The sequence below is a fragment of the Periplaneta americana genome, chromosome 3 (genome assembly GCF_040183065.1).
Source record: "Periplaneta americana isolate PAMFEO1 chromosome 3, P.americana_PAMFEO1_priV1, whole genome shotgun sequence".
Classification (NCBI taxonomy): Eukaryota; Metazoa; Arthropoda; class Insecta; order Blattodea; family Blattidae; genus Periplaneta; species Periplaneta americana.
Window position 1 is genome coordinate 71,421,515 of NC_091119.1, and position 23,970 is coordinate 71,445,484.

General features: G+C 36.4%; 1 protein-coding gene across 1 annotated transcript in view; it reads left to right on the forward strand.

The window, feature by feature from the left end:
- Positions 1 to 23,970, forward strand: part of LOC138696158 (PR domain zinc finger protein 15-like) — a 150,845-nt gene that overhangs the window by 41,424 nt on the left and 85,451 nt on the right. Inside the window, exons 9-12 of the mRNA XM_069820732.1 lie at positions 514 to 755; positions 5,263 to 5,562; positions 14,651 to 14,906; positions 17,555 to 17,754. Of these exons, the coding sequence (XP_069676833.1) occupies positions 514 to 755; positions 5,263 to 5,562; positions 14,651 to 14,906; positions 17,555 to 17,754 (998 nt within the window). The remainder of the gene's footprint in view (positions 1 to 513; positions 756 to 5,262; positions 5,563 to 14,650; positions 14,907 to 17,554; positions 17,755 to 23,970) is intronic.

Sequence of the window (23,970 nt, forward strand, 5' to 3'; positions counted from 1 at the left end):
ATGATGTCAGATGTATTATTTCTTGGTATTATAAAAATTATTTTTATGTGCAACAAGCAAAACCCGCCAAATTTGAATATTATGAGAATTTTAAATCATATTACTCAAAAGGAAAGTTTATCTTTCTATTTGACTGCACTGTAAATTACTTAATATGTGTTCAACAAAATAAACTATTAGCAAAATTTAAGTAGAGTTGCACGCCAAACATAATTCAACATGAAATTAAACGAGATACAGTATATAAAAATTGTTTGCAAATCAGCCTTTTATACTATAGACTGTAGTTCAGATCATTGTGAATGCAAGGTGGATTTTGTAATTGTAACCTCACTGTGATTATCTAATCTACACTAGGTCGTACATAGTTGAACATATGGACTAAGGCAAACCCAATAGGAGGCGTGAAAAGCCACAGTAAATTTTATAAAAAAAAAAAATAAAACACTTATGCAGTAATTTTAAGATAAATTTAATCTTGGTGTCTTGACATGATTTTATTCTTTGTAATAGGTGAGTGGAAATGTAACAAATGCCAAAAATTTTACTCTTCAAAAGCTACACTTGCATCTCATCGGTGCATAAAGAAGTCGAGAACTACTCACCACTGTAAGGTGTGCAATAGACAATTCCACAGACTCAACTACTTGAAGAAACACATGCTGCTGCATGTGGAGAACCATCCATGCAGCACTTGTGGCAAGAAACTGCAGTCCAACGAGATTCTGCAGACGCATCAACTGTATTGTTCGAGGGTATGTATTGCATGTAGTTATAATTTTATTGTAATCAATGTAATCATAACTACGTTTAAACTTTACAGACTTCTGAAAGACAGTAAGATAACAGTGGAACAATAGTGGAATGAGAGTGTTCAAGAAAACATAAGTGCTAGGAGGAAACATGTTCTTCACAAATCTTAAAGGTATTACATATGAAGGGTTCCAAGCCAAAGGTGACTAAGCCACAAGGAAGATATTTAGGGATATTGAAAGGTAAAGGAAAGAAGTAATTGTTAAATCCACAGCATGTTTTTGTATCCACACAACATTTATTTGGAAGCTACATGTGTCAAATGGAATATACAGTAAGAGAAATATTAACTTCTTAATTAAGAAGTCTTGTTTTTAAAGCACTGAAAATGTTAGTCATGTATGGCATGTATGTATGTTCTGTAGTATTCCAATCAGGGACGTACCAGGTTTGAACCCCTCCCCCTTGAACTTTTAAAAAAAATGACATATTTAGATTTGAGTATTTTTATCCACACATTCGTTTTCCCTTCTCTAATTTTTCACTGCTACAGTAACAAAATCTACATCGACATAAGGCATAGTTCTCCTACCCCTCCTTCAGTATAATCCCTGTGTTTGGCGCTGTGGCACATTCGAATTATAACAATGCTATCTTTATTATACAGAAACCTACCAACTAGTGTCGACCTTGTAATAAAAGGAAGTTTACACAATAAGAAATTTAAGTTTTTATGAAATTTAATTTTTTGTGAAACATATTAAAAAGATTGTTTTGACAGTTCTGCAGTGCAGATCTTAAATATTGCGCATTGTCGATTTTAAACTCATTTTAAGAGCGGTATTCACTCATTTGTTAGTTTGAGTTCTCACTCTATTGTGAGATGTTCATTTAACACTTTGTGGATTTGACAGTTAATATTGTGGCGCCATGTTGGAAGACCTGGTCGTGTCGGGGAAGTTGCGCGCACATCTAGTGCAAGGAAAGGTGCGGCGTGACTCTGAGCAGAAGGAGCAGAGGGGGGGAATATCTGGAAGTTTCGCAAAGCCACGCAAGCCGATTGTTGTAAAAGCTATGCGACGCAGTACATTTGAGAATGTGTAATCTAGTAAATAAAAAGCGCAAGCAGCCTTCAGAGTTTAGTCAGTTAGTTTGTGAATCAGCAGCAAGCGAGCAAGGAAGCCAGCCTTCGAGACCAGGGTTCGACGTGTAGTGAACTTGAGTAACTGTGGCAGCGTCCAGGCGGAAGCAACGCGTCTGGAAGTCTTGGGTTCGAAGGGCAGTGAACTGTATCTGAAAGTCTTCGGTTCGAAGTGCAGTGGACTATCTCTGGAAGTCTTGGGTTCGACATACTGTGAACTTGAGTGAGCTAGAAGAACTAGCCAAGGCGAACGAACTGTGAACTGAGAACTGACAGTTTTGCTTTGTAAATAGTGCTTTGTGAACATTAGTTGAGGTTAGAAGTACATTGTTGTTCTTCTCAATAATACATGTGAATTGTCATTGTCGTGCTGTGGAGTACAATAACGACTACTGTGTTGCAGTGTTGAGTGGAATACGCATTGTTGATGGGTGTGTGGTTGTTATTGAAATAAAAGTCACAACATTATTGTTGAATTAAAAGTTACAATATTTTTAATACGAACTTCACATTATCATTCCGGGTTCTTTGGTATATCTTGGTGACCACAGAGCTCAATTTTACAAATTTTTAGCAAAAATTCGCATAGTGATTCTTGCGAGGTTAGTGAAAATTTCACATTGGCAGGTTAGTGAAAATTTCAATTGGTAAATATTTCTTTGCAGTCCCAGCGTGACGATGTTGTTGCGAACATTCTTCCCAGAACTAGTTTCACATCCCTCTGTGTAAACTCAGCTGATAATAGTAATACACAAAATTTAAAATACCGATAGTGTAAATTGTAAAAAATTTTAATAATGACCCCCCCCCCCGGACAAAATTCTGTGTACGCCACTTACATTTCATTCACAGTTACAGGAAACTAATTTCTGGGATACCTAGGAGGAAAGATCTTTGAGGCAATAAATTGTTGCACATAACAATTTCAGCAACAATGGTCTCGTTAAAGTCTCTAGTGAAAAACAACAGAAACACAATATGTTACATATTTTTAACTCCATTTCGGGAATCATTGTTGTCAGAGGAAACCTCACATTGGGCAATATAATTGTCCATACTTTTCAATTTCCGAAAAAAAAGTTACTTTTGCTACATTAACTGTCGTAGTGTCGTCATTATCAATCTCTTTCTCTCCTTCCACAACTTCCCTTAAGGCATCAGGAAGAGTCAAGTCCCCAGCAATGTCATCTTCATTGTCAGCTGCCACTAGATTCGTCAGTTGTTTGTGGTAAAATCTTTTCTATTTCGTCACTTTTCAAAGAACGCACATCACTTGTGCTAGCTTGCTCACATTCCAGTACGAAGACAGAACTGTGCTTCAGACTAAAGAAGGGTCTTGACCAAACTGATTATACTTAATATTTTATGAGAAAAATTCGCTCCGGCGCCGGGGATCGAACCCGGGTCCTTAGTTCTACGTACCAAGTGCTCTGACCACTGAGCTACGCCGAATCCAATCCACAGCACCGGATCGAACCTTCCTCCTTCGATGTTTCCCTTTGTGGCCTGACTCCAAGTTAGGCATATATATGACTTGTAACTGCGGATTCCCGCCAACAAGTCACTCAGCTGAGTGTGCTCCTAGTATAATGGCAGTTGACATTGGATACACGTCAACATATATATGCCTAACTTGGAGTCAGGCCACAAAGGGAAACATCGAAGGAGGAAGGTTCGATCCGGTGCTGTGGATTGGATTCGGCGTAGCTCAGTGGTCAGAGCACTTGGTACGTAGAACCAAGGACCCGGGTTCGATCCCCTGTGCCGGAGAGAATTTTTCTCCTAAAATATTAAGTGTCAATATCACAGATAAATTCTGTAGGACAAATTAATAATATCTATAATATTAACAAACTGATTATGTCAAGATAACGAAGGGGGGGGGGGGATGATGATAATAATAACAAAACATTATGAATAGCTATGAATGAGTTCTTTCAGCTTTACAGTTTTGTTTGTATCCATCTTGGTAGTACTATGAATTCATTTCTGATGGCAGCAAAAATGAGAACCAGATGCAAACGAGACGTAAATTCGAGGTTTTAGAAGTCTAATAAGATCGAGTTAGAGCTATGATCCATATACAAAATGGTAACAAAGAACTTCAGCTTCAAAGACATGTCATTCACATAGAAAAGAAGGGGATCATACTTCGAAATTTTATGAAATATGTGATGCTATGTCAGAATATAAATTGCTAGTATCAATATTCCACTCACAAATATAAATGAGAATAAATAATATAGAAAACATAATACGTATAAAACTGTGTATAGAAATGGAAACGTCTAACATTCATTTACAAAAAAAATATCTTAACATTTGTAGCTGTTACAGAGATTTAAATTATGAAATGCGCTAAACAGTCAATGCATGGACACTGGCGACATAGAATAGAAAATCTCACCCGTGCAGTGCACCAGTATCAGCAGCAAAGGATTAAGAGGATAAAAATCCTTAGCATGGCTTCCTTTGTGATGAAAGGAAAGTTGAGAGGTATTTGTCATAAACTTACATGCATGTAATAAAACCTGTTCCAGAAAGTCAGGGCTACAGGCAAAAATTACCAGCTATGGTTGGGCTGGTGCACATATGTTTATTTCATCATTCATCAGTAATCCATTCCATCCTATAGTGTGTTTTTTTCTCGTTATTATATAACATTGTGATGGCTATATACAGAGTGTATCTAAATTGTTGTAACAAACTTCGGGAGGTGATTCCTACGATCATAACAAATGAAAAATGTTCTATGAACATATGTCATACAATACATTGTTACTGAGTTACATGCTAAAGCAATATTAGGACGTACACTGGCCACAACACAACACAACACATCACAGGAGATGCTGAGCAGCAACGCATGCGTGACAATGCCTTAACATGGACTGGCGAATCCATGAACACCATGTTGGTTTGTTCTTGGTTGGAATAATGCACTATGTTTACACACAACTGCTCTGTTTATCTTCCACTACTTGCTGCACGTACAGAACTGTGTTATCCCTCCTGTACACCACATGTTGTTGTTGATGTGTTTGACCACCAGTGCCAGCTGTGTCCTGAAATACCATAGCATCTCCTGCTTATGGTCACTGTATATTCTGTATCACTTTAGCATGTAACTCAGTAACAATGCGTTGTATGACATATGTTCATAGGATATTTTTCATTTATGATCATAGGAATCACCTCCCGATGTTTGTTACAACAATTTAGATACACTCCGTATATATTGAAATGTACCCTTTGAATACTGGGCAGAGAAAGAGGGAAGAATGCATGCAAAGCAGAAGGAAGGGGAAAGAGTGAATGAATGAGCCATATGCCGCCTGATGACTAGTCTGCTGTGATTGTTTGACCAGGGTAAGCTGCTGGAGACTGTGGGCGAGACAACCTGTCCACATTGTAACGTGACCTTCTCACAGCTCGTGTCGTACAGGCACCATATGTATCAGCATACATACCCTTTTATATGCCGTCTGTGTGGTGCGAGATTCAAGACAGAGTCTGGCAGGATCCTGCACGTTTGTTCTGAGAGTATGGTGAAGTGTGATGCCTGCTTGAAGCATTTCTCCTCCGTGTTCAGCCTGTCCAGACATCAAGTTGTGCATGGAATTCCACAGTTCCACTGCTATGAGTGCGGCTTGAGTTTCCATCATTCTGTAAGTCACATATCAAAACATGAAATATGAATAAAATAGTAAGTGCAGACAGATGTTCATTAATAGCACTAATTTTAACGTATGAAGATTTGAAATTCAGAGGCAGCCAGATAACAAAATAATTTTATTTTTATTATTATTATTATTATTATTATTATTATTATTATTATTATTATTATTATTATTACACTAATGTTTGTGGAAATTGCAACACCAAGAAGGATACATGTGACTGAAATGAAATTGATACCACAGATTAGGTACATGACAATACACAAATGATTAGAATTACAGAACTGTACCTGATCTGTGACCATGAGATTTCAGTATGATGTGAAGCCTTCATGCATTGCAATCAGAGCCTCTAAGCGTTGTGGCATGAAATCAAAGAGGGCCTGAATATGTTCCTAGGGAATCTACCTCCACGCTGTTTGTATGCGAGTTCACATAGCATCAAGAGTGGATGCCGGAGGACCATGACAAAGAAGTTGCCAAGCAACCATATCCCAGACATGTTTGATGGGCGACATGTCTGGCGAACATGCAGGCCAGGGAAGCAGTGATGCCCGTCGTTCTTTGAAGAAGGCTTGCACAATCCTCGCCACATGTGGCCAGGCATTGTCCTGCTGAAATATGGCATCTGGAGTTGCCTGAAGGAGGGGCAATACTTCGGGCTCTAAAATCTCCCTAATGTAGCAGTTTCTGTTCAGATTGCCCTGAATACATAGGAGATGAGATCGCATATTGTATCCAATGGCGCCCCAAACCATCACACTAGGCGTTTGTCCGCTATGCCGCTCAACAATGCAGGCTCTCAGATTGCGTTCACCATGATACCGTCTAACATGTATGCGGCCATCATTATAGAACAAGCTGAAGCGGGACTCGTCTGAAAACACTACATTTTGGCACTCAGCACGCCATTGCAGTCTGAGGCATTGGTGGTTTCTGGACAATGGAAGCCGATGCAATGGCATGCGAGCCAATAGTCCTGCCCTAAAAAGATGACGACAAACCATTGATGCAGACAGGTCCACACCCATTGCAGTACTCCAATGTCGACTCAACACTGTGGATGAAGATGCACGGTCTGTCATAGCCATGTGGACAAGATGGCGATCATCCCATGCTGTGGTCACATTACGTGGTTCAGTACCCGCTCATCTCTGCGTACGACTCTCTTCTAGCCACTGGTTCCACACACGCATCACTGTCGTAGCAGCATGCCCTGTACGAGCCAAAATGTCACGGTATGACAAACCTGCTTCCCGGAGACCAACTATTCTGCCCTGTTCGAACTCACTCATATACTGATATTGCTCCCTTCCACGTCGACTAGGCATACTTGCACTAGCTTTCATGTTTCCACTTCGTATGGAAGCTCTGGAGTAACTGAGTAAGGCATAACTCTGACCTGTTGGGCTTATGTGTATGCCATCTCTCTGGAAACGTAATCAATTATTGGTGGTACACTGTTCTACACATCTCCTGAGTTTGGAGTCGTTTGGGCCATTCTTTCTGGGTGTTGTACTTTTCACAAACACTAGTGTATTATGATTATTATTATTATTATTATTATTATTATTATTATTATTATTATTATTATTACATTTTTTTTATTTTTTACAATGGTGAGCATATGTCCCTGCATCATCTATTCAAGTGTCTCCATCTATACTAGTTTCCATGTTTTAAAGTGACAAAACAGGAAATAGTTCTAAAGGTGAAGGGTGAATGCTGGCTAGGGGTAGCTTGTACAGCGTTGTCACATTGAGTTAGAATGTAACTTTTTACTGAAATTTATAGTGCAAAAGTTCGTCTGATAGGAACGAACTGCCAATACAGTGCCATACAAGTGCTGTGTGATTTTCTCTTGTTCTGCGGGACAATGTTGCCAAACTTACTGCATTAGGCCACGTGCATTTATGTGTGCTGATCATTGCCACTGTTATTACGAGAGTAAAAGTGTTAATAACACTGATTAAAAGAAGCATGGAGTCTCCTGAGTGCTGTAACATGAAAAAGAAGCAAAGAATATTTAAGGCGGGGAGAAAGACAAATGTTCTTGTCTGTGTATAAACTTGTGAATGGCGGCATCACATCGGTGAAAGAAGCAGCGTGGCAAACAGCAAAGGTGACAGGTACATCCTATTGTACAGTGCTCTCAGTAAAAATAATAGTTAAGGATGAGGAAAAATTATCAGTGCCGAGGAAAAGAGACCATTAGATAAGAAATTCATTCATTTAGATATTTATGACACTTTTAGTAAGGAGAAAAGTGCATAGCTTATACAGGGAAAATGATCTACTGACTGTAAGAAAAGTTTTGAAAGTAATAAGGTGAGGATGATGAACTTCCTACAATATCATACACAACTCTTAGGCAGCTGCTCATGGACATGGGATTAAGTATATGAAGTGAAAGTGTGACTCATTGCTGATTAACAGATAAAACATTGTAGCTTGCTGCCACAGATGTTTGAAAAAATTCGTGAATTTCGACACCAGGGAAGACACAGAGTTGCCATGTTTTGGCGCTTTACATGACGAAGGATCAATTTGAATGATCATGCGGTCTGCAAAAATCAAACCCATTTTCGTCAAACACCTACATTTTTATGTAATTCCTTGAGTATGCTATATTTGAATTTTGCGTGTAATCTTATACTGCAATCGATATAATTTATCGTAAAGTGATTGAACATGATCGACTCTGAAACAATCGATAATTCTCAAGTTGTCTAGAAGTACACAGAAGTATTACAGTTATAATATGACAATAAATTTTGAAGTGAAATTTATAGGATGTAAATGTTATCAGGTTATTTCAAATCAATCTAATGATGGCGACTTTATTACGAAGATCATGTGCAAGTAACCCTAACTTGTTTTGTTATATCTGCGGCTCTCACTCTCAAAAACCGGAGAGAGAACATAACCTCATTTGTCAAAAAACCTACCAAGACAAACTGTTTGCGCCACATACTATGTGTCATATATGCATTGCAGATTTAAGGGAAGCAGAAATTCTTACCATTTGGCATTCCAGAAAACCATGTCGATGATTGCTGTTTTTGTATGATGAAAGTTGACAGACATAACAAGAAAATGAGTATGAATTCATTATCTATCCAAACTTAAAATCAGCCATAAGACCAGATTTCAGAAACATTGTAGAAAATATGTTTTTTTAATTGGGTTATTGTATGATGCTGTATCAACATCTCAGGTTATTTAGCGTCTGAATGAAATGAAGATGACAGTGCTAGTGAAATGAGTCTGGAATCCAGCACCGATAGTTACCCAGCATTTGCTCATATTGGGTTGAGGGAAAACGCCGGTAAATACCTCAACCAGGTAACTTTCTCCGACTGGGATTCGAACCCAGGCCACTTGATTTCGCGATCAGACGCGCTAACCGTTACTCCACAGGTGTGGACAGAAAATATGATGGTAGGAATGAAAAATTAGGGATGCAATATGAACATTAAAATCCAGCCATCTTTACTTCTTCCCTAGTTGTCTTGCAGATTACAGCAAACAACACGAAGAAAGGGTTCATCAAGAAAGAAATAGAAAAGCGTTGTCAGTGCAGGTGGGATGAAGTGATGATGGCTGACTAGCTATTGGTCTATGAAAAGAGACAATGTGGAAGACAATCTCGTAGACAGAACTTCCAGGTGAAGAGGAGGCGGTATTGAAAAATGAAGTGTCTGCATGAGACTTGGAATGAGTTGAACCGAAATTGTGAATGTGAACAAGATAGTGCCATTTGATTTTGTTTACTGTATAGACATTTTCAAAGATTACTTGATTTATGTAGCCTATTTAAATGTGTTAATATTGCATGAATGGAGCTCCTATGGCAATTCTTCAAATCATTATAAAAAATCTTTTATACATAATAAGCAAAACCTGACTTCAGATCCTTCAACAGAAGTCAACAATTAATCAAAATCAACCTTCGATATTAAAAGCCGTGAACCAAAATTTAATTTCGCAATCCTGTGTTATTTATATGGATGAGCCATGGGTTAATGCTGGTCACACCAATCTAAATCTTGGCACGACACAACAATCAAGTCAACATCTGAAGTAAGGAGAAAGAACCTCACCATGGGAAATGCAGCAACCTCAGGCAAAGGAGGTAGAGTGCTGCTGGTTCATGCTGGAAGTGACAATGGGTTTGTTCAGGGAGCAGAATATTCATTTATAGGTAAGAAAGATGAAGATTATTATGGTGAAATGGACAGCGAATGTTATGAATAATATTTCAAAAGACAGTTTCCACCCAACATTCTTCCGAACTCATTTATTGTTTTAGACACTGCTTCTTACCATTCCTTAAAGACAAACATGTGCCGACTAAAAGTGCAACAAAATGTCTCATGCAATACTGACTAACAAGTGAAAACATTGAATGGGATCCAGCCATGAATAAACTTGAGGTTATGGAATTGTTAGATGCCATGAGATAACAATATGATACCAGCTATCGTATCGACAATTTGACAGAAGCTGCAGGACATCGCATTTTGCGTCTCCCTTCCTACCACTGCGAGCTTAGTGTGATAGAATATGTGTGGAGTCAGATTAAAGGCTGTGTAGCAACAAACAATGACTGTAAGCTGCAAAGAGTAGATAATCTTTTGAAGGAAGGATTAGGACAATGACAACTGAACATTTGTCGTAATTATATTAACCATGTGAAGGACATTGAGAAATGCATGTGGGAAGCAGATGATCTCATCGAAATATTGCACGACAGTGTTGTCATCAACTTAGAACATGACTGCAGCAGTTCCGATTCCAAATGGGTGTAGAGTCATTGGATTCTGATTAAGGTAAGAAATATTGTATAAACCACTGCATCATAAAAAAACGAATATGACAGTAAAATTTATAGTAATCATTGATTTTGACTGTTTATGAATTATTGTAACCGACTTCTATTTGCATGCACTGGATATAAATCATAAACATTTCACATACTCCATCAGTATCTTAAATATTCTGGTGAAAACTGTAAAGTGCATAGTTCAATTTGAATTCGCGTCATGATTATGTGCCAACCGAGCTTCTACTGACAGCAACATGATGTCACTTCCTGTTCAGTCGTTTCATAAGGTGGAAATTGGTATAGGAATGTCTTGCCAAAAATGTAGAGATTTTTGCCTCTGCTTTAGCATTGCCTTTGGTGTACCATGGTAGGAGAACTATATACATAGCATCACATGATGATGATTAATGAGCAATGGTAGAATGTCATTAGGGAAACAGAAGTACCCTAAAAAATAATTAATGGTACATAATTGTTATATGTTTAGTATATTATTAAGTATTTGTTAGTAATGTAATTTATATCTAAAATAATAGGGTATCTAATCCTAGTTTAAAATTAAAGATTTAATAGCTTCAAAACTTGAAACCATCTTTGTCCACTACTAGTTTCACTTGGACTCTCCAGAATTCGAACCTGGGTTCCGAGCATGGAAGGTCGATGGTCATTCAGCTAACAGTGTGCCTAAATACCGAATGTATAATATAAATATTTGCAGGAAAAGTTTTTATTCATCTTGCAAAACTAAGATACAAAGTATGCAGTCCTTTCATAAATAAAGCTCGTAAAAGTGTTCTGTGGCACAATTACTGAAATTGAACTTAAAAAATAAGAACATACCACTGGATGAAAAATGTCAAATTGAGAAAAGGCATAAGTGCCAAAGTATTTCTTCCTGTTATTTGTTTCCACTGTTTATTAACTTGTTTAACCGAAAGAGCTACAAGCTGACTGTCAATATTAAAAATGAAACACTGTATGTCTTACACTTAATTTAACCAAAAACATCCCTGTATAAATAAATTTTTGTGTTCTTGAGGTAAGTAGGCCTTTCTCTTATTATTTCTTCTCTTTGGACAAACTCTAAACATTTTTAATTGTTTCACCTTCAACTTCTTCAAAGTCACAAAAGTCGTGGTGACAACGGTGAGCCACGGTCCATTCCAACCTTAAATACGGCAAGGCAACCAGCCACAGTCCCAGTCGTTTCCAGCACACTATGGAGATCTTTGCGCTCCTGTGTGCCACACCACTGACGATGTCTTCTGGAGCAGCAGACAAAACATATGGTAGCAACAGCGCCAATAGACCATGGCCTTTTAGCCCGGATAACATCGATTCATATAATGCCGGCCATGAAAGCCAACATTCCAAGATTTGCAGTAACGTTTTTCCTTGAGACAACCACTAGGAAACATTTTATTATACAATGGTGGCAGTAAAATTGAAGACAGAGTCAGAACGCAGTGGCCATATTTATTAATACAATCCTAATCCAACAACGCAAAATACACAACAGATGTTCTATTAATCAAGCCGAAGAAATAGTCATTCTAAAAGCCATAGATAATCTGGGAAATATGAAAGAAATTAGTGACCAAAATCTGCATTTTATATAGACATCATGGCCGCATTGCAAACATTACACAGTGACTGTAAGCAACATTGGACTATGTGTCACATTGGGAAAATATACAGGAACTAACTAACCGAAATTGGACAATTGTTAAAGCCCATAGGGATTCAGGGAAATGAGCTAGCAGACAAGCTTGCCAAAGAACAGCTGTAGAGGTTGCAGAACTGCTTTACACAAAGATACCAATAGCATAATTTATGAAGGAATAGAAAGACACTTATAAAATGCAGGAAAAATGAACAACTGCAGAACATTCTTTCCATCAATAAATGACAGACTTCAACTTAACTATGCACAATACCAGAATTCACAGCCATAGTGACAGGACGTGGAAAAACAAGAGCACACCTCAACAGAGTTAGACTCTTGGATGAACCAACGTGTATCTGCATTTGAGACCCAAAACAGCAGGACACCCCTAATACACGAGTGCGAAAAGTTGAAAATGCAATGTCAGAAAATGATGCAGACAATGTTAATGGATGGAGATGAGTAGTCTACTACAAACCTTGATTTGTAAAAAATCACTTCATAGACTCTCCATACTAAAGCGACTTGCTGGAACCAAATGGGAATGTGCTACATCTACACTAAACTGTACTTACAAAAAAATATGTGAAACAATCATGATACATAGCTGTGGTGCCCTTATAACTGCATCTGATCAGACAATCAGTAAGCTAGACTGTGTCCAAAATCAAGCCATGAGATTGATTACTGGTGTTGCCAAGTCAACACCAATAAACTCACTGTTGCTACATACCAATAACATGGACGTCAATCAGCGTTAAAACTTCATGAAAAACTCACTGGTTTGTCTGATATTGAATACTCCCCTTGCTCCTCACACACCAACCGGAGATTAAAAACCCAAGAGGGTTTCCTGCAAAAAGTAATCACTGAAAGGCATAATCTGGATCTATCCTGGAAACCCCAGTAACTGATACTACCAACCAACCCACTTGCATTATATCATATTGACTATGCACTAGATCTTATTGCAATAGAAAATAAACAGGACGAATGTAGTGAAGCACTCCGTCTTTCTGCCTTAGAAACATTACATATCCGCTACCCACAAGACAAATGGCTGCATGTGTACACTGACGGCTCCCAAATAGAAAAACACGGAACCAATGGAGCCGAAATTCATTGCCAACTGTTTTCTACTTATCTCACTCTAGGCAACAACAATACACCTTTTGATGGAGAAGTAAAAGCTATATGTACTGCTGTGAAACAACTGTTGTGCCGGTTCTTCCCATTTCAAAACATTGTCCTCCTCAGTAACTCCAAAGCAGCGATTTCTACAATTGGAAACTACAGTAGCCTACTTATTACAACCGCTAATGATGACATTCAACAATGTAAGTAGAGAAGATATCAAGAAACTAAATAAAACTAAATTAAAAATCTGCAGTGGATACATTCTCACTGTGGTATTGCCGGGAATGAAGCAGCAGACTTTCTGGCAAAGAAAAGAACAACTATCCCCCTTTCATATCCTAACGTGCTGCCATTCCATAGAGCATCTACAAATACAAGAAGTCGAGTGAGAGAATGTTTCCATAAGAGTATGGAAGAACAAATTAAGGATAAACACTGGAAGGATGCACTAAACTCCCCTCTCCCTGAATGACCCAGAAGAGAAGCTGTTGTGATGTTCCGCACTGCAGTAGGTCATGACTGTCTGGTTAATCATCTCTACCACCTCAGTGTACTATCACAGTCTCGAATATACTTTTATATATTTATATATATTTTATGTAATTTCTGAAGTATTCTCTTTTGTGTTGTTTTTTAATCAAATTTGTATCTCATGTATATTATTGAAACCTGGTTGAGTGGAAGAGAAGGCCTCATGGCCTTAACTCTGCCAGGCAAAATAAACCTACTACTACTATATACAGTCACGAAACTCAATATGTAGTAAATATGCATCCATAGATAGTTGCTAACCACTAGGATTGCTACTATCGCCTCTTTACAGACAATGCGAAATAGTACCTGCACAGTCTATTGTTCCTAGTACCCTCATAAACTCAAGCTTTGTGACTGTATATACTAGACTGTGGTACTATCCAGCCCCCATTGCATGCTCTGTGAATGTTCAGACAACATGGACTCAAGCCACATTAAGACTTGTCCAGCGCTTTCATCTGTCAGCTTTGTGGATAGATACTGGGAAGCCAGTGAAAGAATGCAGCAATGCTGACATCCTCTCCTTCGTACTTTCACTTTGCACATTGTTCACTTTATTTTGTTTTCTATCTTTCATTTTAGTTTTAATCGCCATTGTAGGGCCAATGACTGCAGTCAAGTGCCACTGCATTGAATTAAAAAAAAAACATATTAGCTTTCATACAGTTTATTAGGAACATAGATTTCAATTTGTTGTAAATATCGTGAATATGGGAATAGGTGTTAGGCTTTAAGATTGATATGTGTAAATAGTATACATCTGGAACATCTAACTATGTAATGTAATCTGCTGAAGTTGCAATGGAAGCATGTGGTATTACCAAAGGTTAATGCAGCATGCTGAGGGAATATAATATTAAAAAGATACATACATACATATATTACATATATACAACTTTTGTCTTCCACAGGATAATTACACGTCCCATATTTGTAATGCAAGAGAGGATGTTAACATTCAGCTACAGGGAGAGAAAGGTAGTGATGACACAGAAGAAACTGAAAACATTTCAACAGTTTTGGATGAAGATATTGATATGAACAGAAATGAGTCCTCGAAAAGAAAACAGAACTTGGAAGCTGCGACGTCAGGAAGTCTTGTGTGTGACGTGTGCGGGGAAGTGTACAAAACTATTCACATTCTGAAGGCACACATGCAGCTGCATGGTGAGTTGTACAAATGTTCATTGTGGTGGGGCATTTGGGTATTTACTTTCTTTGTCTAGTGATTTTTAGCAATCAGGAGGATAGCATGCTTGTCACCAGATACAAGCTTGTGAATTTTACACCCTGTCAAGGACAAGGATGATAGGTTTTTTTCATTATGATCATGGTCAGGATCTGGATTTTGATGGCATAGTGTCACGTTTTTGTTTGGTAACCACAGACAGTGCCCATGTGGTACATAAAGTCCGTTAATAAAATTATTACAAGGTTAAATATATATTTGTAGGTACATTTTGGTAATTTTTTGGAGTTCCTTTTATAATATTGTGCACAGTTGTTCAGTCATTTTGAAGTATTTATATTTCGACTTTTATTTTTCGTACTGCGTCACTGTTTAGTTATTTATCAGACATTTATGTAAATATGATATTTTCAATGTCTGGCAGTAAGGTTAGTACACAACATAATTCTTCATTGTTCTATTAATGAACTGAGAAGTCAATGCAGGCTTCGAATAAATAGTTGGAAAATCCGCACTTCCAGTGTGTCACTGAAATTAAACTGTAAATGCCTGCAGAGGGATAAGGTAGATACTATCAGGGTAGATCTGAAAGTAATGCACAGCAATTATTTTATGGAATACTATTTTGATTAGGACGTTCAAAGTAGGCAGATAGTTTGAATCTTGCGCTACAGACAGCATGGTTCGATTGGATGTCACCCAGGTGGAACGAGTTTTTAACTACTGAGTTAAAGTGGCACTTTTCTACCATTGTTCACTTCTGAAGGGCAGCGAGGTGTAGTCTGTTTTTTTGCGAAAAACGAAAAATTTGAATGAAGTCCACAGAGAAATATTGGAGGAGTATGGCACTTGATTATCTGGACCATATCAACACCTCCAGGTGATGCAGGTTCTTTGAAGCACATTCCGGCCGACCAGTGACTGGTGCAACACCACCCAATGTCAAGAGGCATCATTAAGGCAGAAATCACCCACCCTACAGTCCAGGCCTCACACCATCTGATTTTCACCTCTTCGGACCAATGAAGAAATTTCTAGGAGGACAATGCTTTGGTTCAGATGAAGAAGTGAAATCAGTTGTGCGCAGGTGACTATACGCCCAAAAAACGGAGTTTTATGAACGAGGTGTATTGAATATGGTGTCACGATGGAAGAAATGTGTCGAGAAACTTGGTTCCAATGTTGAAGAATAGGTAAAACCTGTAGCTTTCTTGTGCATTATTTCATTTTGCTTACCTGTGAAATACGTTGCCACAAAAAATTGTTGTGCGTTACTTTTCGATCCACCCTTATATTTCTGAAGCAGGTAAACGTAGTTGCAAAATTGATGCTTATGTTCAGTGGAATGCAATAATTATTATAGTTGTTAAACTTTTTTGTGCATTTTTATTTTGTTTCAGCCTCTGTTTGTGAAATGTGTGTTTGATATATTTATGTGCCTTAATTTCGAGTGTATTTAGAATGTTTAAAGCTGACATATTCAAAATGAGTCATTTAAGGCAGATATTTTCTTAATTTGGTGAGGATTTATTTCCTCTTATGATTAAATACCTCTTTGTGAAATGTATGACGTGAAAGTGACAGCAGATGTGAGGTTCATTGTTCAACAACATATCAATGGTGCCTCGGAAATTTCCTGTCTATTTTTATGTATTTGAAACTCTTGAGTAATGGAGGTAACAATTCTTGGCTAGAAAGGAAAAAAGTGTTGAGTTATACAAGGTATTCTCCAGTGGCGAAGCCAGTATTTAAAGAGTGGATAAGCAGAATGTATTGTGTTTTCAGTGGAGAAAATTTTATTCCTATCATTAAGGGACTTTAAAAGTCGCAAAATTATATTTAAACAATTTACAATACAAAACTTTAATTAATTTTATTGCTGAAAAATTGTTAAAGATGTGAGATATAGGCTACACAAAATTGACAACACTGACTTAAAATGCAGAAAAGTTTGAATATTTCTTGTTGGTTGCTGTGGTTGGTCATGAGACTTGCCTTCTAGTGATGTTGAGGGGTTTGCTAGAAATTTCTTCTACCATCAAAGAACCTCACGCTATTTTTCATTCCTCCCAATCTCCCCTGTAAAGCTGTGACTGTTGAAGAGGCAAGTGAAAATTTTCCTCATCTGTAGATTATCTCTGTCCAAGGAAATCTGTTATTTAAGTGTACCACCATCTAGCAGTCATTGAGTAAAGAACCCAGTGTAGTTAGCTGAATTTCTCAATCACACCATTTACAGTGAGAAATTTATTGTAGTATTTATAATTTTTAATTGCGAAGACTTTTTTGGGTAGGCATTGCCTTAATTGCATCCAGGTGGCTTCGTCACTGATACTCTCTTATTTAGAATGATTTGAAATTTTGTATTTATTCATTGATAATAATTTACAATTTATAATTTCCCAAGTCTGAGACATTTCAAGAATTGTTGAGCCAGAGAATTTTTACACTTTTGCTGAGCCATAAGTTTTGGTGAACTTATCAGTGGGACTATATTGCGCACTCTTCATTCACGGTGTGGGAGGATCAAGTAAAGTCAGTGGCATACAAAGATACTACCTTTCCTCAAATCTCATAACTCCCACAGTTATTTGTATCTTAAGCTGGGATTGTATGATTTTTACAGGAGAGCGCAAGTTTACTTGTGAAATTTGCAACAAAAAGTTCCATCGTAAAGATGTTCTGCAGGAACATCATTCTGTGCACCAAGAAGCACAGATACCGTGTCCTGTATGTAACAAGAAGTTGAAGACAAAGAAGTCTCTGGAAGTGCACATGAATCGCCACACAGGTGCTAGGCACCATTCATGTATAGTGTGTGGCAAGGTAAGAATTCATACTATCATATTCAAATTAATTGTGACAAATTTATTTTTTCGTAGGAATGGTGTTCTTCAAGTGCCACTTCGCTTAAAATAAATAGTTAACTGTGATATACGTCAACCTCAGTTAAAAATGTAGTCACCATGAGTCACGAAACTACAGTTAAAAATAACCATAGCTAAATGTAATTTTGGTGTATCATAATCACTGGTTACTTACATATGATTATATACATAGGACCTGAACCTGTGCTGGGACTATCTTTAAGACCAGTAAAGCAGGTTATCAGGGACTGGGCTTTCAGAAAACACCATAATCACTGGAACTCAAGTGAGGGCTGTAGACATTCAAAGGCCCTCATAAGAGATTTTAATAATAACAGGTTAAATGACCTGTTAAAATTGAGCAAAAAACAGCTCCGCTGAGCAGTTGGATTTCTTATAGGACACTGCGCCCTCAAGAAGAACTTGTATAAGATGGGACATAATAGCAACCCATGCTGTGCTCATTGTTCACAGGGAGATGAGTCTGTAACTCATCTATTATGCGAATGCAATGCACTCGCTCATCTTTGGAAAACATTTTCCGAAGCTTGATGAGCTATCAACTGTCTCAGTACGTAGTTTGATTCAGTTCATCAAGAACATCAAACTATTGGACTGATTGGATATTATGACGGGGATGCGCAATAGATCTTTTAGGTCGCAGTGCTAGAGCTGGTAAAGCCCCCCCCCCCTCTTAAATTCAATTCAATTCAATACATATGATTAGCTGACACCTCATTTAACAAGAGTAAAGTCTATCATGGTACACTCTTTCTACCAAAAAAAAAAAGAAAAGAAAAAAAGCATCCATACATCTGCAAAGATAATAGTCAATGACTAAAAGCGATTGACTTTATTCTGTTCTATATCGAAATGAATGAATCTTGTATTTTCGTGTTGCACGTCTTTGCCTTTCATCATTGTTATGTTTTTAGGTCGCTGTTAGGTTAAAACCTTAACAAAATTAAAAAGCAAAAATGATTGTATTCCAATGGAGTCTGAAATATTGATGGTCTTAATTACTAGAATAACAGCCATTCCATCGTTATTAATGGGACATTCAAAGATATAATTTGAACTTTTAAAATTGTATAATACAATGGTATCAAAGTGAAATTAGTATTTTATTAATATAACATACAAATGTACTATCGGTTCAATTATTACACTACAAAATTGCGTCTATTTGATCGTTATTAAGTGTATTATATCACTTTTAAAGGTTGTTATGGATGGGATCTCATTTTGGACATTGGTATTGATGCCGTTTCGTTTTGAGATTTTTCTGTGAATCTGAAGGAATTGTAAAATTTCCTACCCAAGTTATTTATACTGAAAAATGTTAATCTTAAGTTCACAAATTTCTTTGCATAATCAACTTATATTAGAGCTTCTTATGGTTGTGTATTTGTCTTCTTTTGTTCAAAGCAGTTTTCTTGCATGGCATTCACGAAACAATGCAACTTGAATTTTGGTAACTTCTTTTGAAGGATAACAACAGCATCCTTGACTGAGCCATCAACATTGCTAAGAATAGAATGTCTACTAATTTCAATCAGTGCTTTCCTGAAATAACAAATGTTAGATCACACTCATTCGGCATAATACTCGTAACTTTTCTTTCACTATATTCATTGCATAATCTTGACGTACATTTTTCACTGTCTGTGTTAAAGCTAAGTTTCATTAGTAAGTTTTTTCCATTCTGCAAGAAGTTCTCAATATTATTTGCCAGTGGTTTTACAATGTAATTGAAGTTGACATGATGTTGACATAAACACACATTTGTCTGATTTTTAGTACACGTCAGTTAACCCTGAGTTACTTAACTGAGGAGCAAACTTTCAAAAGAGATAAGAAACGTACAAAATATATATATATATTTTGCACGTTTCTTATCTAATTCATGAACACTGTTTAATTGACCCTATATGTGAGATTTCAAAAGAGACTTTGTCCACAAAATAAAAAAATTAATATAACTTTGTTTTCCCATTAGAAGGATCATCTGCACATTTCAGTCCACATATACCGATAAAAAAAAAATGTAGTTTACTGTATAACACAAGTAAAAATTGAAGTCTTTTTCAAAAACAACTATATCCACAAACCGAATACAACCAAACCTGACTCTGTCACTTCCAGCAAATCACAGCCGGGGTTACCATGGAAACCAATGTTCCAGAATGCATTGCATTGCATGAGCTCCATTAGACTTGACTCATGTGTTATGGTGAGGTGGTATGTTCACAATATTCAAGTAAACGTAATTGAAGATCTCCACTGAAAAGGATGTAACATCAAATTATTAAAGTGTGAGGTTTCGGTGGGAAAAATAATTTTGAAGCATTTATTTATAACAAAAATGATTGTATTTAATACTATTTAATACCTAACTAAACTTGTATCCTTGATTAGTCAAATGGTTGTGCTAGTGAATAAGGTCTAATGAAGTATGCCCCTTAAATTATTTTATTTTCTCCTGAAACATAAATTATAATTTTTTGTTTGTTACAACCTTATTCCGGGGAAGTAAGGGATGCTAATCGAGAGACCAGAAAGAAAGGTAAGTGTTTGAATGGAAGAGGAGCTAATAAAATAAGGAAGTACAGTATTGTGCACATGTTGAACATAGAAGTTGAGAAGACAGAAGATGTGAGTAAAATTCTGGTCAAACTCATTCGATAGAATTGGTACAAGGTAGATCTGCGGTCATCTAAAAACTCTTGATCAATGTACCTGTTTCTAATGTCCCAGATGTAGAGAGAAATCCAGTGTGATGTTTAGAAAACGATTGTGGTTTTCATGTTTAAAGAAAGGTCTATGAAGGCATATTTGATCAATACAGTTGATGTTTTCTTGAGATGAAATTTTGTTTGTTCCTTTTTGTAAGTCTTATTTGACTTAGGTCAAGTTGCTTTCAAAGCTATTTCATAAAATGATTGCAATAAAATTTTGTCGAGTATCTCCAATCAAAAGGTACTATGTCCAGCATTGTGATAAACAAATACTAACAGTGTCCAATCCGTTCAATCAAAAGCAACTCTGTCCAAACTTTTATATTAAATTTCTACAATGACAATTTAAATTGATTTGAATAGTTAGTTTTACTACATACTGAACAGATTGATATTCATAATTAAAGTAGTCAATTCACAATTGTAATAGTGGGAAGATTATAAAATGCATTTTTTGTTCATACCCTAAAATTCTATTTGAAAGACAAAGTCTCTTTTAATATTTGCTCCTCAACTGCTCTTATAAATTTAACTGCACTGATAACTTTCATGAGTTTAAATGCAGATTTATCAGCACTTGTAATTATTAACAGTTGAGGTAACTTCATGCTTAGTATCTCTTGTTGTTCATAGATGTCTCCACTAGTATTTTGTTAGTGATTTTTTTTTAAATTATTTATAGTTACTTTTATTTGCAAAAGTTTTCAATAGAAATATGGCTGATGGGTACATGGTGAGCTCTGTACTAGTAGGTGCAAGACTTTTTAACTAAAGAACCGTGGATAAATGATAGTATACATGTTAACTTCCATCTCAATGGTAATATGATTAAAATAGCATTATTGTTGGTATCTGGCATGATCATCGAGAAAATAATACTACTGGAGAGAGGTCTAGATGAACTTCTGTTACAAAACTGCAACCTTAGTCAGCTGTTGTGGCTCTGGCAGCCATATTGATAGGCATGTAAAAATACTTCACATTAGTCCATATGAATGCTTTCATTCAAGTGTTCAAATGGACTTTCTGAAGCCCGAAATACCATTGGCATTGGTAGAGCATCCAAGAATAAAATATTCCTTTGCTGATGACATAGAATTTGATGTTGATAAGGAAAATTAAGCTTGAGATATTCAAAATTGTCTTTACAAACACACTTTGTTATCCTAATATGTCATAGAAAGTAGAACATTTACCTAAGTTATGTAAAATGCCAAATTTTTATAAACCATTCCGATAATTTAGTAAATTAATTTATTATAGTCTACATTATTATTTAATATCAGTTATTATGGTTAACAAAACATTAATGCAGTAGTGCCACATGTCAGTATTTGTTCGAATCAATACTAAAAGCGAGGTAACTACAGGCTGAGGTACAGTTACCAGTTAAAGCACAGATAACTGTAAAGATGGTGATAACACTGTTGTTTGGAAACTAATTTCAAACATATCAGCACGTTAAATCATAGATAACTGTATGTGCAGATCTTTCCAGTGTAAATAACCAGTGATCATAAATGATGCACCAAAATTACATTTTAACCATGGTTATTTTTAACTGTGGTTTCGTCACCCTTAGTTACTATGTTTTTAACCGAGGTTTATGTATATCACTGTCAATTGTTCAATTTGCTGCACATTCTCGATAATTTCGGGATTTCTGCTGCTTGAGGGCCTGCCAGATCATTTGTTGCTCTCAACTGACTGACACTCGCCATCTTTGAAGTGATGGTACCATTTTTTAATGTTTGTAGTACTCATACCTTCATTACTGTTTTATTTTTTCAGTCACCTCTGATTGCATGTGCAATTATTTGCTCAACACATTGTGTCATTGTTTTTTTTGTAGTTCACTTTAACACTTATATTGAAACTACCCAACTTTCTTGAGTTAAAATGTTAAAAGTTTTTTTTTTTTTTTAAGGTAAAGTACCTTAATGACAATTCAACTGGGGTTTACAAATTAAAATGCAATAGCTGTCCAGATTTTCACATAGGACAGACTGGAAGATCATTCGAAATAAGATACAATGAGCATATTAAAACAATAACTAAACCATACATCACATCAAATTATGCAGAACATAGTACTAACAACAATCATGATTGCAATAATATAGAAACAGATATGGAAATACTACACATCACACCAAAAAGTCCACAATTAAACATATTAGAACGATACAAAATAAACAAACACACAATAACACCCTCACAGCATATACTTAATACACAATTACAATTCAATACACATACATTATTCCTACACAAATATCACAAATTTTGGTGGAGAAGTTGAAGCTGTTTATACATTTCTTCAAAATTTATTTCTTTGTATTTATAATCCATCTAAATTGTTTCGACAGATTTAGACAGAATTCTTCCTGGACATTCAAAGACATTTATTAATGGCATCTTGATGTCTTAAATTAGCTCAGGAATTCTATGAGTGAGATGGCTAGCTGGTTTATATTTGATATTGCTGTGACCATAAATGTAAATATTATGTTCATTAATGAGTGATCATGAATTTTTTCTGACATCATACTTTTATTTATCCTCAAAATTTTAATGATCTTTCTCGAATTAGTCCACATTGGTTGCATTGCACTTGTCCCAGCATTTCTACCAGTCTTCAATGACTGCTGGAAACCATTTTTGATAGGTCCTTTAGAATTCCATCACAGCTTTTATCATCTGTTCTGTAGAGTGAAAATGCATCTCACGAAAATGTTTCTTCAACTTTGGAAACAGAAAAATATCACATGGTGCCAAGTCTGGACTGCAAGGAGGATGAGGAACACATTCACGTTTATTTTGGTGAGATAATTCATGATTGCATTTGCAATGGGAATTTGTGTGTTACTGTGGTGCAGCATTCCCTTGTTGCTGTGAGATGAGATCTTTTTTGCCTTATATGATCGTTCGTTGTCTTCAGTACACTTTTTAGTATTGTCCTGTAACCATTGCATGTGCTGGTACAACATACTTATAAATTTTCCTGTTGGTGTCACCACTTCAGCTTTCTTTGATGTTGGTGATGATGGAGATTTTCACACAGAGCTTTGTTACTTGCTTTTAGAGTCAAACCAAGTTTTATCTCTAGTTATGGTCTTAGAAAAAATTCCTCATCTTCCGAAAATTCTTTAAAGCTTCACAGAAACCTGTATATGAATCTCTAATTGTTTGGGAGTAAGCAGTCTTGGAACCCACTATGCACTAATATATGGGTAATTCCATGCAAAACAGTATGACGAAAAACATTCATATCTCCAAATTTGTTAAAAAATGTACATTCAACTCTTTGTGTCGTATATATTAATCATGTACAAAATTATGTTTGCGACACCTACCCTTTAAATGTAATGGGCAGTTAAAATATTTTTATTTGAGCACATAGCTCTATTTTAAATTTGTTTTCTGACCATAAGAAT